Source organism: Mustelus asterias, chromosome 4 (assembly GCF_964213995.1).
Source record: "Mustelus asterias chromosome 4, sMusAst1.hap1.1, whole genome shotgun sequence".
NCBI classification, from domain to species: domain Eukaryota; kingdom Metazoa; phylum Chordata; class Chondrichthyes; order Carcharhiniformes; family Triakidae; genus Mustelus; species Mustelus asterias.
This window is the reverse complement of record NC_135804.1, coordinates 100,305,552-100,324,205: the sequence shown is the minus strand read 5'-3', so window position 1 is coordinate 100,324,205 and position 18,654 is coordinate 100,305,552. Positions and strand designations below refer to the sequence as shown.

Genomic DNA, 18,654 nt, shown 5'->3' with positions numbered 1-18,654 from the left:
CCTTGTTCAGCACCTTAGACTCGTTTATTTTTTGCTCTCATCTACTAATAAAGCCACTGGCATTGCCTTTGTATCCCCCTTTCTGATCCCTCTCTCACACACCCTCCACAACAGCTCAACCACACCTATAGCAAACTGATGTTTGAAGTTTCTTGTAAATATGGAAAGGCAAGCAATAGTAAAGAATTGCCTAATTTTTTATTTCTCCCCATTTTCTTCAGGTAATGTTGCACATCTTGCCCCCACAAGGAATTGAATTAATTGTCCCAAAACTGAGAATGGAATGGCCCACAGCTATTTCATAGAGCTCTAATACTTCATTATACAGAAAATATATTACTATATCAACACACCCCAGTTACTGTACACAGTAAAGGAAACTGTACCTATCTAACATTTTTAACTCAGTAAAATATACTAATTTGCTGCACAGAAGAATGAAATAACTAACCTTATCGAAAGTCATAACTTCAGAACTAAAAAACTCACCTAGTCATTCATATTCTGTAATGTTGGTTGAATTTCCAAATTGGCATCCTACTTTCCTAAATTATGTAAAGGTGGTTATTATTTTGTGTATCCTGACGGACAATAAAAAAGTGAACTATTTTACCATAACTGTTGGTTTGTGCTCTGACCTACAGCTAGATATTATTTAAAAAGTCATGGGAAAGTGCAGTGAAGGATACTGTCTTCTTTACTCTTTTCAGGTGCATTGTCCATGCCAGGCAGTGCAGCCGCCACACGTCGGAAAAGCTGAAAGAAATGAGTTAGAAGCTGATGACTCAAGACTAAGCGCAACAAGACTCAAGGCAAAAGAAGACAAGCTATCAAAACAGAGCAAACTCATTCTGGACATGTGCTGTGTAGGATTTAACAACTGTAACCTGTTCCAAACTACCAACTCCACCTGCAGCCCCACCTTCCCCCACTTTTACTCTATCAACTTGCTTTCACTAGTTGAAAGAAGAAATGGCTGATTTGGGACCACTTGCTACAAATTACAACATAGCTCAGTAATAAGTGGCATCTAGTACCAGGATATGACAAACCAAGCTTATTACTGTCCTCACTTGGGGGCATGTATTATAGAGAGGTGGCCAACACAGAAACTGTTAGGGAATTACTTTATATCACTTTATATCATATTCAATAACATACATTCATATTGCACATTTCGTGAAATGCCATTCCTTCACAGCGATTTTGGTTGAAGAAATAGAGTTGGAGTCAGATAACTGGAGGACATTGAAGTCTCGAGAGGCTTTCAGAAATAGTTAAGCAAGGCCATGGAGAGACAGATTTTTTATTTAATTCATTGGCAAACAGCATATGGTGGACTGTCAGTTTTTAACGATAGGACTGGTTTCTTCCATTTAAGAAAGGAACCATTATGTTCTAACTAATGTCAACATTTTAAAAGTGGTAAATAAAAATAAGGGAAAATATCCAGGAGTCACAAAACAGAAAAAAAGCAATGGTCACTGTCAGAATAGTACTCCAACAATGTATTTCCACTGATAATCCAGTTTCTTAATACTGACTGAGCTTAGTATCTTCTCCTATTCGGCACCCTGTACCTTGCTTTGCCATCTCAGTAACCCCTCCTTCCAGCTCGCATCCTCATAACTGCGAAATGTTAACTACTTTGATCATTTAGCTTTATAAATATTTAGAGCAATAAGCGTTTAGGAATTTGGATAATTACATAATACATCACATTGACTAGCTACAGAAATTCATAAATTTGGTCAGAAGCAGGAACCTCAGGAACAGTTTGTGGAAATCCAAACTGAAAACAAACCTGAACTCAAATTTAAACTTGATATCATTTGTACCTTAAAGCAATCAATTCATGACCTGAAAACCAGTTTATTCAAAGCTTATTTGGGGCAACAGCATACAAAACATCTCCCATCTTCCTGAGTAAGAATTTAAACTGGGACCCAACACCACACTTCACATGTCCCAATAGGAGTTTTTAACGTGGGGACCCAACACTAACAACCCCCCCACCACCAGAATACCTATCTTTGTAAAATCATCTAAACAATTTTTAAGTAGCTTAAAGAAGAGACTGGTCTTTAGGGAGAAATGTCACAAATTAGTAAATAACATCCTTTGATTCTAGAGTGTAGTGCGACTAAAATGCTGATATTTACAGTTTTGGGCAGGCTATAATGCAATTGTTCAAAGTTGACTGCATAATTTAGGCTGATATTTCAGTGCAGGTTATAAGGGAATGCAATCTTTCCAATTAGACATTAAGCCGAGTCCTCAGGTGCTTTGTTCAGATGGATGTAAAGCTCCATTGTTTTGTTCAAGAGTAAGGATTATTCCCAGTCTCCGGGCCAACATTCCTTAACAAAAATAGATCATTCATTCACTGATTGTGGAACCTTGCTATTTGAGAATTGGTGGCATAGTTTACTCATTAACTTTGGGACATCCTGAGAACATGAGATGTCTTTTAACTGCAAGAGCATTGGTAGTTCAGTGGAGGTGCACATGTCCCATGAAAAAGGTAGTATCCCAATATTTTGCAAGATATGAAGATTTACATTTTCTTTGCTCGATACCTTCAAATAAATTGCTGGCCAAAAGGAGAAAATATTTCTTAAAACATGATAAACTTCTAATGTTAAACCATTTTTGTAGGAACATTTGAACAGAAGTAGGCCATTCTGTCCCTTGTGCCATCAAGATCCTGGTTGATCTGCATTTTAACTCCGTCTATCCAACTTGATTCTTCAGCACTTAATACACTTGCCTAACAAAAATCTATCAATTTCAACTTTCAAATTTTTAGTTTACTGAGCCTCAACTTTTTGGGGAAATAGTATTCCAGATTACCAATGCTTTTGTATGAGAAAGTGCTTCCTTATATCACCTGAATAGTGTAGCTTTAAATTAAGGTTATGCATTTTCTTCTGCACTCTCCCACAAATAGCTTTGAACCACCCCATGAAATCCTTTAAATTATTAGTTCATCCATTAAATATTGTATAAACAAAGGAATACAATAGTTTGTGCAATATGTCCTCATAATTTAACCCATTTAGCCCTAATCATTCCGATGAATCTGTGCTGCACCCAATTCAAGGCTAATATGGCCTTCCAGACTTGTAGAGCCCCGAATAGATCACAGTATTCAAAACAGTGTAACCTGAGCTTTCTTCTTTTGCCGTTCTCTGCCTGAAGGAAAGTCTGACCCACAGTGCTGCAATCTCAACCACGTGTAGGCTAAGGAGGCAGATGCCAATCCACCCCAGCCAGAACAGGAATCGAATTCCATATTGTTTGCACCAATCTGATGCACACCAGTCCATCAAATGAGCCAACACTGATCTTTGAGATTTAAAGTGGACATGGCACTTTGCAATACTGAACTCCATCTGCCACAGATTTGTCCAATCACTTAATCTACCAACAACCTCTTGTAGCTTTCTGCTCCCAACTGCAGAATATACTGTGTCATTCAACTAATTGTCGTCAACAAACTTGGATATATAGTTCGTTATTCCTTTATCTAAGTCATTTATAAATATAGTGAAAAGCAGAGGCCCTAAAACTCTCCATATATTGTATAAGGCATATAACAACAGCAGTGTTAAACCACATGAAATGCACAACATATTATTCTGCTGCCAAGATGGGGTTTTTAAACAATGTGAGTGTCACTGGCTAGGTCAACATTTATTGCCTATCCTAGTTGCCCCTGAGAAGGTGGTGGTGAGCTGCCTTCTTGAACTGCTGCAGTCCCTGACTTGCACAGCTTTGCATTTGTAGTAACATTGGCCAGTTGTAATAAGAAATAAATATTTGGATAATTTTGTGTATTTAAAATATAAAATAAATAATAAAGATTCAAGTATTAAGGCAAAAACTTTACAGATTAATTTAGCCTGCTTTACAGGAATCATTTTGTAAATTTAGGGCAGCAATAGTTTCAAGCCCAAGAGGAACCTTGTAGCTTTTTAAACATGCATGTACCTACCTGCTTGACATTATATCCTGCTTTAGCGCTGGTTTCAATATACATTACATTCAGTTCCCTTGCTTTCCTCTCGCCCTCCTCCATTGAAACCTGCCTACAACAATGGAAATGCAACACCATTTCATCACATGATCAAAGAAAAACCGAAAACTGAGATATTGTAACATACTCTAGAAATAAAGGGATTATTTGATCTATTAATAGTTCCAAAGAAACGTTTTGTTTTTCTTTCATGTGATCAGAGTGCCATCTGTAAGGCCAGCATTTGTTGTCCTGCCCTCTCAGCCTTTTGGCTAAGATCAAGTGTAGTATTGACATGCTGTACTTGGTTGAAGTCATTAGGTTACATTTTAGCTTCATTTGAAGCTATTTTTAAAAGCGGCATCTCGGCCTTTTGGTTAAGATGCAAAATGAGATCAAGCATTGGAAGAGGTGCAATGCCTACTCCAATCAGCTTGGATCATGTAGATCATGCCCAAGACAGGAGGTGAGAGCCCTGTCTTGTCAGCTTGGATCGGGAATGTCTCACTTGTGGAGACTCTGAATTGGACTTGATTTGGTGAATTGGATTTTTTTTTAAAATTTGTTGTCCTGCCCGAATCACCCCTGAACTGAGTGGCTTGCTTGGCCATCAGATTAGAGCAGTTAAGAGTCAATCACATTGCTGTAGGTCGGAAGTCACATGCTGGCCAAACCAAGTAAAGACAGCAAATCAGATGGCATTCTGCAACAATTGCTGATCGTTTCATGGTCACCATTACTGAGACTAGCTTTTCAATTCCAGATTTATTAATTAAATTTAATTAAAAACCAGCTCCCTTGGTGGGAATTGAACCCGTCGCCAGATCATTAGCCTCGGTCTCTAGATTACAAAACCAGCAGCCATCTGCCCATTCCTACTTTGCTCATACCACATCAGATGTCTGGTGCATATCTCATGAGAAGCATATCTGGGACACCCACATTATAATTTATTAATCACCTCATTTAACAGGAGAATCATAAGAAACTTACCAAAATACAGTTCACACCAAATAAAGTCATCACTAACATCAGCTAAATAAAAGGTGAGCAAAGTATACAAAATAAAAAGATCATATGAAAATTCATTTAGGCTCGTTACCTTTTGTCAGCCAGATCAGTTTTATTCCCAACCAGCATAATGATGACATCACTTCCTCTTTCTGTCCGTACATCATCAATCCATTTTGAAGTTTGTTGGAAAGAGTTCAAATCTGAAGGTATTGGGAATGGCACAAAAAGAAACAAATAGTCTCTAAGAATATAGCAATACAACTTAGATAGTTATTTTCAATGCAAGAAGGCTGTTAGTGAAAATCAACAGCAAATGCAATGTCCATCTCGCTTGGCGTGGGGCTTATTTCCATTCTGTCCAAACTCCAGGCAGCCTTAGCTGGGTTAAACCACCATATGCAAAATTAAAAATTTTATTAAAGAGTTTCCCCAATGACCAAGTAGCAATAGGCACAAGAAATCTAGCAGCAATAGGCTTCGCAGATATTGTTCAGAGACTGATAATCTTAGCTGTTTTAGATCCAACTGTTAATTACAGCCACCTTAGTGGCTAAAGGGGATTTCCAATTGTTTCTCTGCTCATGCACAAGGAATTCACCTTCCGTGCAAAAAAAGCAGCTATCCGATATCCAAGACTGACTTTACAATCCCCCCAGACACATTTGCCAATGCATACGGCAAAATGTGACAAAATTACGACTATAGCATGAACAATCAGCTTCCTCACTCTGCTTTTCTCACTTCTCGCATCTATCCCACTTCTCCTCTGTTCTCCCCTTCACATTCCACTCTTTCCTCTCGGGCTCCTCTCCAACACTTCTCAGGTGCCAACTTGGTTAGTAATTAAATTATGATTGCAGTTTAAAGCCCTAATAGATTGTAATCTGGACTGACATTTCAGTGCCATTCTAATGGAATATCAAAAGATGACAAGGCTCAGTTGCCTTTTCTGGTGAAAGCAGAACCTGGCACTTTTCAAAGACAAGAAGAGAGTTTTCTGAAGTATCCTGACAATCACACCTCAAAAAAACCCCCTCAGAATTACGATTGGTCACCCTTAACTGCCACTTGAGATCTGCACACAAATTGGCTGCTGCATTTGTCTATAAAACAATTGTTAATCGTCTGTAAAGCCCTTTGGAGCATGAAAAGGATTTGCTGATATTAATATTTTTCTTTTCACTCCTTCATTCCTCTGTTCTATAGCCTTTGAATCATTTATCACCGCTTCTCCTTCTCTCAATTCTCTCTCCTTCATGCATCCCCCTTCTTCACTTCTCTCCCTTTTACCCTTTTCTTCAGTGATGATCCTCTCCTTTCTCCCAACTTTTATTTCTAATTCCCACCTGCCTCCTCCTCTTTACTACCTCTTTTCATTTCTATTTTCTTTTCAACTTTCTCCGGGGAGGAGGAGGAGGGGGGGGGGGGGGCAGGATACATGATAGGGTCCCCTTGCATTCACCTTCATCCCCTCTGCCTCAACATTCAAAAGATTATCCTCTTTTGTCTCCAATATGATGCCATCACCAAACATATCAACCGGTCTTCCCCTCCCCTTTTCAGCAATCTGAAGGTATAATTCCCTCTGGGCGACCCCAGTCCACTAGTGAATCACCCCCAAAACAGCCCCCTTCTTATATCACTTCCCCATGCAAGCAAAGCAGATGTAACACATGCCTTTTAAGCCCCGCTGCCCCCACCTTCAAGACTCTAAACATTCCTTCCGAGTGAAACAGTGATTTGCTTGCACTTCTCTCCATTTAGTATTCGATATTCATTACTCACAATACAGTCTCCTTTACATCAGAGACCAAATGCAGATTGGGAAGTGCTTTGCAGAAGATATCTGTTCAGTTCACAAGCTTGACCCAAGCTTCTGATCACTTGTCATTATAATTTTCCGTCCTACTGCACCCTCTTTGTCCTTGGCTTCCTTACATTGTTCCAGTGAAACTCAAGGGAACAGCACTGCATCCTTCGATTAAGTCATTGGACTCCACTTTGGGTTCAACAATTTCAAATCATTAATAATAAGGGGTGGGATCCAGGGGTTTTGTTTTTAGACAGCAGATATTAGTGTTGATTCTGCTTTCCCCATTCACAGCTCAAGATCCATCTTTTATTTCTTTACTTGCCCCATTACCATCTCCTTTTTTTCTTGCACCATCATCCCTTTTGGCTCCATCACAGATCTAATTACTGCTTTCCCCCCTGCCCCCTTTTCTGGCCTCTATTTACTTAAAATCTGTTACATCTTTAACTTTACCACTTCTGAAACATCCTGAATTATTAACTGTTTTTCTCTCACAAGTACCGTCAGACTTGCTGACTATTTCCAGTAGATCCTAATTAATCCATTAGGACCTGTCTCAACAATCTACACACTGGAAGAATGCAGTAGAAATGGAATTGAACAGTGACTTGAAATTTGCTGTACACCCACAAAGACCAGCAGCAAAATTACCTGCTGGGAAACCAACTGTGGGTTTTTCCACAACCATATTTAAGCTGGAATTTCTTTCTTACCAATCGCTCCCATTCCTTTCCCTCCATAGTAAATCAATTACTCTCTCCTGTCTTTCCTCAACCTACAACGCATGGGTCTTTTTCCACCCCGAGCCCCAACCAGCCTTACATCACTTTCTCTACATGCGAACAGGACCCGTAGCACCATGAACTTAATCATCTAACATCAGAATGTGAAACAGTTATATAATAAGAAAATGCTTTCATGTTTTCATTTTAACTCTGAAAACCCTTTAAAATTCACAACTGAATAAAATAGTCCCTTGCCAGCTAAATGCTGAGAACTAGATGAATTGGCATGTGTAGCACTGGTAGCTCGGGATCACAGTATTCAGTGGTGACTTGATCAGTCCCTGCTAGTAACATCTAGCAAAGAAAGGAAGCATTTGCATCCAGAAAAGAAAGCAACACCAATCAAGGCACATTCCTTACCAAGGTGAATGATCCACACAGAGGGAATGTAGCTTAAAAGTTAGGAGGAAGGCGGGAAATGATAGAACATTTTCACTAAAAGGGTTAAAAAAAAAAGCATTGTAGAGGGTTGTCAGGGAAGACACCAAAAATAGATGCCAAATGGTTACAAGAGGCAATAAGACATGTTTCTCAAGAAAAATGGGGTTCAGGTACACTTTAGGATTCTATCAAAAAGGAATGGCTTGGCAGGTGCAAAGGCACTTATTTCTCGTTTCTTAATGGGCCATGAGAAACGATGGCCCAAGCTCCAGGGCAGTGTAACTGGCGGGTACCCAAAGATGTGGTGGGTGTCCCACAAGTTCCCAGGAAGGTTTGCACAGCAATTGCTTAAGTGAAAACTTCCCTTGGGCAATTGCCCTGCACTGGGAACCATCTGAAAATGCAATTTAAATTACAAACATTTGGATGGTTCTGATGGTGATACATCAATAGTTACCCAGAAAAGGTTAGGACAAAAATCACTAACTTCTGGATAACTAATAGAGACCCATACCAATCACCCCATCGGAACTCCCCCCATTCCCCACTCCCCCCCCCCCCCCCATCTCGAATCTCCATATTCCGAACTGCTCCCACCAATATATTCCAAGGTGCGACTCTCCACCCTCACACCAAGGCCTGCCTTCCCTCACCGAAGCCTGTCTCCACACCGAGGCATCAAGGCCCATCCCCCTCCCCACTGGTACCTGATTCCGTTCCCAAGACCGGGCCCATCCCCACCCTGACTGCAAACAGCCCCCCAATTCCCGCTCTCCCCCCTCACCCTTCCCACCCCAGATTTTACCTTATGCACTTGCCTTATTCTAGGCCTTTCAAGAACTTTTAAATTTGCTTGAAACTTTGTCTAGTTTAGGGCAGCTAGCGCTGTACAAAAGGCGTATGCCTCCTTACATCTGGTTGTGCTGCCCTCCATGATAGGCCCTGGGGACATGCTGCATTGCCTGGATCTTACCTGGCCTGAGTTGGAAGGTTGGGCAAGATAGGGTCAAAAACGTTTCAGACAGGAAAATAGTAGAGTGGCAATTCGACTCCGATTGCCACTCCCGGGAAGTTCAAGCCCATTAATTATTGCCCCCAAACAACATCAGATATCCATGAAATGCAAAATACCATTAATTTGGGATCAAGTGCACATAAGGGATAAAATAGGGCTCTGTCCACAATGTTCTAAAACCTATTATAAACATATTGTGAATCTGTATTTTAATATACACACTTTTATTTTCAGATGCCCGCTTTCAAAAGTTGATCTCCTTTGGTGTAGGGAGTGGGACAAACAACTCTGCAGCGTTTCTTCTTGCAAAAACACTGGCATATTTTAGAAGGGACACAGCAAAGTCACCAATCATTACATTTCAGGATCAAGGAGGAATGGGATGTTGCACTCTGAATTCACTGTCATACTCAGCACTATGGCATCACTTGCAGTAATTCCATCATTACATCACAGGGGATGCAGTGGAGTTCCTAACTATATTCTATTATGGATATTAGTAAGAGATTATACCAGCTGTGTGATAAACAGAAGTGTGTCATGCACAGGAACATAGTGGAGTATGAGAAAGAATTAGCAGGAATTTGCACTCACTTGTAATATCATAGACTACAACAGCAATAGTGGAGTCACGGATGTAGCTGGGAATCAGACTGCGGAATCGCTCCTGGCCGGCTGTATCCCAGAGCTGCAGTCGAACCTGCAGAGACCAGGTCCAGGACAGCAGAGAGAGAGAAGAAAGGCAAGGGGAAAACGACAGGATCAAGGACCAATTTCAATCAGCACAGCAGAATGCCACTCACTGGGAGCAGGTCAGAGTCTCCACTATTGTGTTTCATGATAATTGGATTTAGTTAGAAAGTCTGAAAAGCTCAACAAGCATTTTACATCAATCTCATCTCAGGCCTGCAGAATGAAACTTGCATCTGCATCCCATGACAATTCAGTAAAGTTTTTTTTAAAAAAAGATCATTGGTAACTTTCCTGAAACACATGGAATTGTCTTATCAGGTGTCAATTATGTAATTATATGAGAATTTAATTTCTGTGCATCCCTGCAACAGCAGCCGGAAAATTTAATGCACTTAAGTTGATAACTTGAAATTCTTGCTGTCATAGCTGCGATTTAAATAATGGCATGCAAGTGCGGCAAAGTGACAGTCACAAGCTAGTTCAGTACACGTTACACATTTTAAAGGCTCAGACACACTACCCTTTGAACCTCGCAATTGTGTAAGTGTTGTGAAACTCCCTTGTATACGTCTGCTACTATATGCTTTAAATGGTTCACCTGATAAGAACACATTCCAGTCAATTTTCTTTAGGATGACTGAAATTCATCCTATTTGGGTTGCATTATAGGAAATATTTTCGATGCAAGTGATCCTTTAAATAGTACTCATTTGATAACACAAGGAAGATAATCTCAGCTTCAATCCTTTCTATTCCAGGTCTCAGAAATATTGCAGAATTAAATCAGTTTTGGATGGAACTACAAGAAAGAAAGAAAGAAAACAGCAGTCCTGTAACAAACAGCTGCATCAATGTGATATATGAGATAACAGAATTGAGTGCAAACACTAGAGCGGTCTCATTTCTCTTTAGTAGCTGCTAAGAGTTGCTTTGAGTACAGTAATATACAAGGGCTCTGCAGTTCTACAACACTGCTGAGGCTAAATCCATAACCATTCAAATAATATTCAATTTGTGGATAAACTCAAAAATCTCACTCTGGTTGGCAATTGGAAGATATGCCATCTGTGCGAGGTGCAAAATGGACATTCTACCAGGGGGTACAGGAGTGAGTGACACATAATTCTATATCAGATTAGACCTAGCCTCTGAAGGAATTCAGAGAAAGCTTTGCACTAAGGTGTACTATGGACTATTGGGGCTGCCTGATGATGTCAATGGGTGCAAGTTAAACACGTTCCATTCCCAGTTGCATTAATCTTCACCTTAACAAAGGAAAAGTTTGTTCAGTAAGTTACACCAGCATGTAGCCACAGCAAAAAGGCATTTTATTAATATTGCCTCAAAACCTATGAACCTGAGTGGTTACTTTGAACAAAATAGTGCGTTAATCGACAGATAGCCCATATATTGTTTTATTAAGAGTACAGATTGTACTGGAATCAAAGCGCACATACACCGAATACCTACTTGTAATATCAAACACTACAACAGCAGCAGCCGAGTCACGGATGTAGCTGGGAATGAGGCTGCGGAATCGCTCCTGGCCTGCGGTGTCCCACAGCTGGAGTCTGATCTGGGGGTGGAGGAGCAGAGGGGAAAAACCAAATGGGAAAACAACACAGGAAAAATACACTGAACGGTAAAGTAAACAAAATGAAGAATGCAGGGAACCTAAAAACCTGAAAAGCAGAATGGTATTTTACAAACCCAGCAGAAGCTCCACAACAAGTTTGTACATTCAGGTAAAAACATAGATAATGAAATAAATGGATCTCCTTTCCTTCGTCCTCTCATGAATGTGCTAAAGCAGAATTAGACCCTACTCCGCTACATACACCCAGTCAATGAGTCTCAAAGTTCAGCAAGGCATCCAGTCATTCAATAGGAGAATCATTGGTATATTAGGAGTTTTCTCATGTCCTCTCCTGAAGATGCAAACACATGCTGGAGTACAATTCCACAGATGTTGGCTACCCTTCTGGACCTCATCCAAGTGACATTCGTAATACTGTGAATCAAGGTAGCCAATTCCAACACAATATTCAATCATAAAAGCATCAGAGCTGAGCCCAATTTTGTCCTCCTCCAACTGCCACACAGGCACTATCCATTAGGGAATACTAGATAGCAATCAGGAGTATAATCATGGCAATCTTAGCTCTCTTGTAAATAAATAGTTGTTTGGCTCAATGGAGGAGACCAACAATAGCCTCTGTCTTCATGCCACAAATGGCCCTTGAGCTGGAAAAGCAAAGAATCTTTTTACAGAGCGTGCAGATGAATGAGGAGAACTCATCTCCAGTTTTCCCCTGGATATATCTTAAGCAGCTCTGTAAACTACCAAAACAACCAATTGATGCGTCCAGGCCGCAGCTAATACCCTCTTTACCTAATGTTCATTGTCCAATAATTGGCAAAATAATAAAGGTGTATTGTTAATAGTTCCTCAACTATAGTCTCCTTTATTTGGTACGGTTCAGATTGGGAATTGAAATGGAAGTCAAATCTGTATCTTACCATCCGTGGTACTAACCACCAGCAGTGTAACAAGCAGTATTACCACACAACTCTCAAACTTATTCATAATTTAATCACTGACAACATCTCAAACACTAGACCGTGGGAGGATATCACAACAACACCTAAAGTAATCCTATTCTTGGACAATGTGGGGATGTTCTTGTAATGAACCTACATTATGAAAATCCCCATAGAAGGTTCCAAACTCTCTAAGGCTGTCTGCTAAACCAACCATCTTCATCTACGAAAATTCAAATGGTACATCTTGCAAGAGGTGAGATGCATCTTATATTTCATTAACTGGCCGAAAAATAGCAAACTGTGCTGAGGGGGCACTGGTTTCAATTACAGCCTTCTCTGGTTTTTGCACCAACAGTTCCCTTAGATAGGGATCTTGAGTACAATGTGGAGATTAGATGTTCTAGCTGACAAAACAGGAAATTAATTCTCCATGAATTACATTCTTGTGTCAGCCTTAGCAAATTTTGCTAGCTGGCTTAGGGCAGCACATGTTCAGGCAATCATACCTGCCTCGTGAGCTACAAGTCTACACATTTGGCCCAGAGGCTACAAAGCGCAATATTAATCAAAAGTTCTTCTAGGCAGTAAAAAAAAGGAAATAAACTGTGACAAAGCTAAGACAAGTAATATCAAACACAATGCTAGTGGGAGAACTGATAATCTTCAAAAATTTACCTCCACTAGTTAGTGCAATAAATAGCTGAAGTGCCACAAGCTATCCAGGCAAGTTCACATTTCTCAATACAAACAGACCATGTTAACGATTGTTCTATCTTAAGTACGCTTGAAAAACTAATGGAAGGGTGGCATTAATTTGAGGATGTCTAATTTCACTGTAAAGAGTAGGCCCTCTTTCAAATGGTTACAATTTCTCTGAATAAATTTTATATAATGTGTGGAAAGGTGTGAGTGGGAAACTTTGTTAGCAGCCTTTGGGATCTCACTCTTCTAGGTACTTTATAGATCTGCCATTGTGGTGAGAGCAGCTGACTGCAAGCAAGTGTGGTGAATCATGTAGCCAGTAGGGACAAACGTTGAACTAAGAGCAGAACATAATGAGAGAACACAGATAAGATTGGGTAACAGTTTTTTCTAAAAAAAGTTAAAAATTGAGGAGACATATAAAATTTTTGGTTTGAAACTTGAGTGTTACTTCAGAGGGAATTCCCTAGCTGATGCCACAATGAGCACACCAACTCCATAAAATTGCTGCAGCTAAATAGTGTGTCTACCATCACCTTCTCAAAGTACCAAGGAGGGGAAATGTGGTCTTGCTCTCGCTGCTGGGAACTAATAAGAGAATAAAATGACAAATAATAAGCTGGGAGTTTTGCAGACATGTAAATTAGTGCACTTAGCAGAAGTTGATTACAGCAAGGAAAATAAGAAAATATGAAAAAGGTGAATTATTGGAGAACTGGAGGCAACACTGAGAATGGAAGAATTTAATGGAAACTTAGCTGCAACTCAAGGCAACACTGGGAACTGAAATTCTCGTCCATTAAAGATCAGGAAAATCATCCTGCCCTAAATGGTATGCAGCTAAGAATTCTGAATAAATTGGGGATAAAATGTTGGAAGCACAGGTTAAAGAATTTTAAAGTGAGAATTGTGTCAAAGGACCGGAAGAGTTGAAAATATCACACTGCTATTCAAAAAAGGAAAAAGGGAATAAATTTGTCTTAATTTTGATTATGGACAAACTTCTAAGGTTAAAAATTACTGCTAATTCCAAACGTAGGTTTGCCACAGTTTGGATGTCCTATCTGACCCACAATCACATCAAGTGAGGTTTTGTATCAGCAGCAATTACCTCTGAAGTACATAATATGGACAGAACTTGATGAAGGCTGGAAAGGTAAGGGCTAATTAAAGGCAGTCAGCCTGAATGTGTATAATGCAGGCTGTATTCGAGTTAACTGAATTTTTGAGGAAATAGGATGTGTTTCGAAAAATGGAATTTGATGGGTCACAAAAAAATAGGAATAGGCCATTCAAACCAATTTTGGTCAGTCATTCTATAAGATCGTGGCTGATCTGATTGTGGCCTCAACTCAATTTTCCTGATTGTTTTAATCCCTGACACCCAAATTTAGATAATTCAGCCTTGAACATATTCAGTGACCCATGCTCCATTGCTCTCTGGGGAAGAGAATTTCACAGACTGAGAAGAAATTACTTTAGAAGATGCCACAAGACCTCCTCAAAATTTAAGACAGTAAAAGAATTGTAGCAAATATACTTGGTGTCGGGGGGGGGGGGGCGTGAGAGAAGACAGTCAGTGGGGATAAACATGTGTAATTCAAACTGACAGAACATGGTGTTTCAATGGGATAATTGGTGTGAACTCTTGCTTCCTATTTATATAAATAGCGATTCTAAACACAAAAGGTGTCATTATGGTGGCTCAAAAATGGAAACTTCAACTGTGGTGCTGAGCTACGGGTTAGATGTTCAGTGGGAGTCAGATATCAGAGTTCTGAGATCAAAAACAGGTGCATCAAAAACATTTTCTCCCTTAGGAATTTTTAAATGGAGAACTTACCTGTACATTCAGGGAAACAAGCAATTTCAAAAGATCATTCAGAAATGAAAAAGGAAGTGATCTACCAATTCTTGTTGAAATGATGCATACCTTCGTTATGGTAGATATTTAAAAATTCATTTTTTTTTTAAACAACTGGATGCGGGCATCGCTGGCTAGACCAGCATTTATTGTCCATCCCTAGTTAGAAACATAGAAAAACTACAGCACAAAACAGGCCCTTCGGCCCCACAAGTTGTGCCAAACATATCCCTACCTTCTAGGTCTACCTATAACCCTCCATCCTATTAAATCCCATGTACTCATCCAGGAGTCTCTTAAAAGACCCTATTGAGTTTGCCTCCACCACCACTGACGGCAGCCGATTCCACTCGCCCACCACCCTCTGTGAAAAACTTCCCCCTAACATTTCCCCTGTACCTACCCCCTAGCACCTTAAACCTGTGTCCTCTCGTAGCAGCCATTTCCACCCTAGAAAAAAGCTTCTGAGAGTCCACCCGATCTAAGCCTCTCAACATCTTATATATCTCTATTAGGTCTCCTCTCATCCTACGTCTCCCCAAGGAGAAAAGGCCGAGCTCCCTCAGCCTATCCTCATAAGGCATGCCACTCAATCCAGGCAACATCCTTGTAAATCTCCTCTGCACCCTTTCAATCATTTCCACATCCTTCCTGTTATGAGGCGACCAGAACTGAGCACAGTACTCCAAGTGGGGTCTGACGAGGGTCTTATGTAGCTGCATTATCATCCCCGGACTCCTAAACTCAATCCCTCAATTGATAAAGGCCAGCACACCATATGCCTTCTTAACCACCTCCTCCACCTGCGGGGCCGATTTTAGAGTCCTATGGACCCGGACCCCAAGGTCCTTCTGATCCTCTACAGTACTAAGAGTCTTTCCCTTGATATTGTACTCCTTCATCCCATTTGACCTGCCAAAATGGACCACTACGCATTTATCTGGGTTGAAGTCCATCTGCCACTTCTCTGCCCAGTCTTGCATCCTATCTATGTCCCTCTGTAACTTCTGACATCCCTCCAGACTATCCACAACCCCACCAACCTTCGTGTCATCAGCAAACTTACCAACCCATCCCTCCACTTCCTCATCTAGGTCATTTATGAAAATGACAAACAGCAAGGGTCTCAGAACAGATCCCTGGGGCACACCACTGGTGACCGACCTCCATTTAGAAAAAGACCCATCTATACCCACTCTCTGCCTCCTTTGGGCAAGCCAGTTCTGGATCCACAGGGCAGCAGCCCCTTGGATCCCATGCCCTCTCACTTTTTCTAGAAGCCTTGCATGGGGGACCTTATCGAACGCCTTGCTAAAATTCATATAAACCACATCTACCGCTTTCCCTTCGTCAATGTGTTTAGTCACATTTTCGAAGAACTCCACCAGGCTCGTAAGGCACGATCTGCCTTTGACAAAGCCATGCCGAGTATTCTTGAGCATACTAAACCTCTCTAAATGCTCATAAATCTTCTCCCCCAGGATCTTCTCCATCAGTTTACCAACCACTGAGGTTAGACTCACCGGTCGGTAATTTCCTGGGCTATCCCTATTCCCCTTCTTGAAAATAGGAACCACATCTGCAATCCTCCGGCACCTCTCCCATCTCCATCGACGACTCAAAGATCATCGCCAGAGGCTCTGCAATCCCTTCCCTCGCCTCCCACAGTAACCTGGGGTACATCCCATCCGGACCTGGCGACTTATCTATCTTGATGCCATTCAAAGATTCCAGCACAACCTCTTTCTTAAAGTCCACATACTCAATCTTTTCAGTCCACCGCAAGCCCGCAGTACATCCACCCAGGTCCCTCTCCTCTGTGAAAACCAAGGCAAAATACTCATTAAGCACCTCTGCCATTTCTACTGGTTCCGTACAGACTTTCCCGCCTTCACCTTTTATAGGCCCTATTCCTTCACGTCTCATCCTTTTACTCTTCACATTTATAGAACGCCTTAGGGTTAGCTGCCAAGGCCTTCTTGTGACCCCTTCTGGCTCTCCTAATTTCTTTCTTTAGTCCCTTCCTACAAGCCATATACTCATCTAGATCCCTATCTGCGCCAAGCTCTCTGAACCTTTTGTATGCTTTCCTTTTCTTCTCGACTAGGTCCCGCACAGCTTTCGTGCACCACGGTTCCTTTAACCTACCAACATCTCCCTGTCTGCTCGGAACGTTGTCCTGTAGAACTCTAGACAGACATTCCTTGAAAAACTGCCACCTCTCTTCAGTACATTTCCCAGAGAATACCTCCTTCCAATTTACAACTAATTTGCTGCCTTATGTCTTCATATTTCCCCTTACTCCATATAAACGCTTTCCTAGCTTGCCTGATCCTCTCTTTTTCCAATGCAAGCATAAAGGAGATAGAGTTATGATCGCTATCCCCAAGTTGCTCTCCCACTAAGAGATCTGACACCTGTCCAGCCTCATTGGTCAGTATCAGATCAAGTACAGCCTCTCCTCTTGTAGGCTTGTCCACATGCTGTGTCAGGAAACCCTCCTGAACACACCTAACGAACTCCTCCCTATCCAATCCCCTTACCCTAAGGATATTCCAATCTATGTTTGGGAAATTAAAGTCTCCCATCACAACAACTCTGCTATTTTTGCATCTCTCCAGGATCTGTTTCCCTATCTGCTCCTCCACCTCCCTGTTACTATTGGGCGGCCTATAGAAAACTCCCAGCAAAGTGATCGGCCCCTTCCCACTCTGAACTTCCACCCACAGAGATTTTGTGGACAATCCCTCCACAGCATACACCTTCTCTACAGCTGTGACACTATCCCTGATCAGCAGTGCCACTCCACCCCCTCCCTTGCCTCCCTCCCTGTCCTTCCTGAAACATCTGAATCCCGGCACCTGGAGTATCCAGTCCTGTCCCTGAGACATCCAAGTCTCCGTAATGGCCACCACATCCCAATTCCAGGCATCGATCCACGCTCTGAGCTCATCCCCTTTATTCACTATACTCCTGGCATTAAAGTAAACACATCTCAATCCTTTGGTCTGAGCTCTCCCCTTCTCTATCCCCCATCCATCCTCCCTCATGCACTGTCTATAACCCTTGTCTGTTTGCGAGCTAACTTCCTCGCTCCCAGTCACCTCGTCTCGATCCCCTCCCCCCCAACCTATCTAGTTTAAACTCTCCCCAGTAGCCTTAGCCAACCTTCCCGCCAGGATATTGGTTCCCCTGGGATTCAAGTGCCACCTGTTTTTTGTGTACAGGTCACACCTGCCCCTAAAGAGGTCCCAATGGTCCAGGAACCTGAGTCCCTGCCCCCTGCACCAGTCCCTCAGCCACACATTCATCCTCCACCTCACTCCATTCCTGCCCTCACCTTCCCATGGCACAGGCAGCAATCCTGAGATTACTACCTTTGCTTTCCTCCTTCTCAGCTGTCTCCCTAATTCCCTATACTCTCTTTTCATGACCCCTTCCTACCCACATCAGCGGTACCAATATGCACCGCTACCTCTGGCTCCTCTCCCTCCCACCTCAGGATTTCTGGGACTCGACCAGCGACATCCTGGATCCCGGCCCCACCATCCGAGACTCCTGTCTGCCTCTGCAAAAACGCCTGTCCGACCCCCTTACTGTCGAGTCCCTGATTAACACCACCTTCCTCCTCTTTTCCTTAGCCCTCTGAGTTACAGGGCCGGACTCCACTCCGGAGACACGGCCACTGCTGCTTCCCCCAGGCGGGCTGTCCCCCCCAGCAGTACTCAGGCAGGAGTACTTGTGGTGTAGGGGCACATCCACCAGGGTGCTCTCAATCACCCGAGCTTTACCCTTCCCGGCCGTCACCCACTTGGCCTCCACCCG

General features: G+C 41.9%; 1 protein-coding gene across 2 annotated transcripts in view; it reads right to left on the bottom strand.

Annotated features, from left to right (window-relative positions):
- The window catches only part of rab41 (RAB41, member RAS oncogene family), a 48,416-nt gene that overhangs the window by 4,160 nt on the left and 25,602 nt on the right, over nucleotides 1-18,654 (bottom strand). Inside the window, exons 4-7 of one of the 2 annotated variants that reach the window (XM_078211468.1) lie at nucleotides 11,190-11,295; nucleotides 5,121-5,232; nucleotides 3,998-4,091; nucleotides 690-756 (exon numbers count right to left, since the gene is read on the bottom strand). In XM_078211468.1, the coding sequence (XP_078067594.1) occupies nucleotides 690-756; nucleotides 3,998-4,091; nucleotides 5,121-5,232; nucleotides 11,190-11,295 (379 nt within the window). Of the gene's footprint in view, nucleotides 1-689; nucleotides 757-3,997; nucleotides 4,092-5,120; nucleotides 5,233-9,620; nucleotides 9,727-11,189; nucleotides 11,296-18,654 lie in introns of both variants that reach the window. The other variant, XM_078211467.1, reaches the window with a different exon arrangement.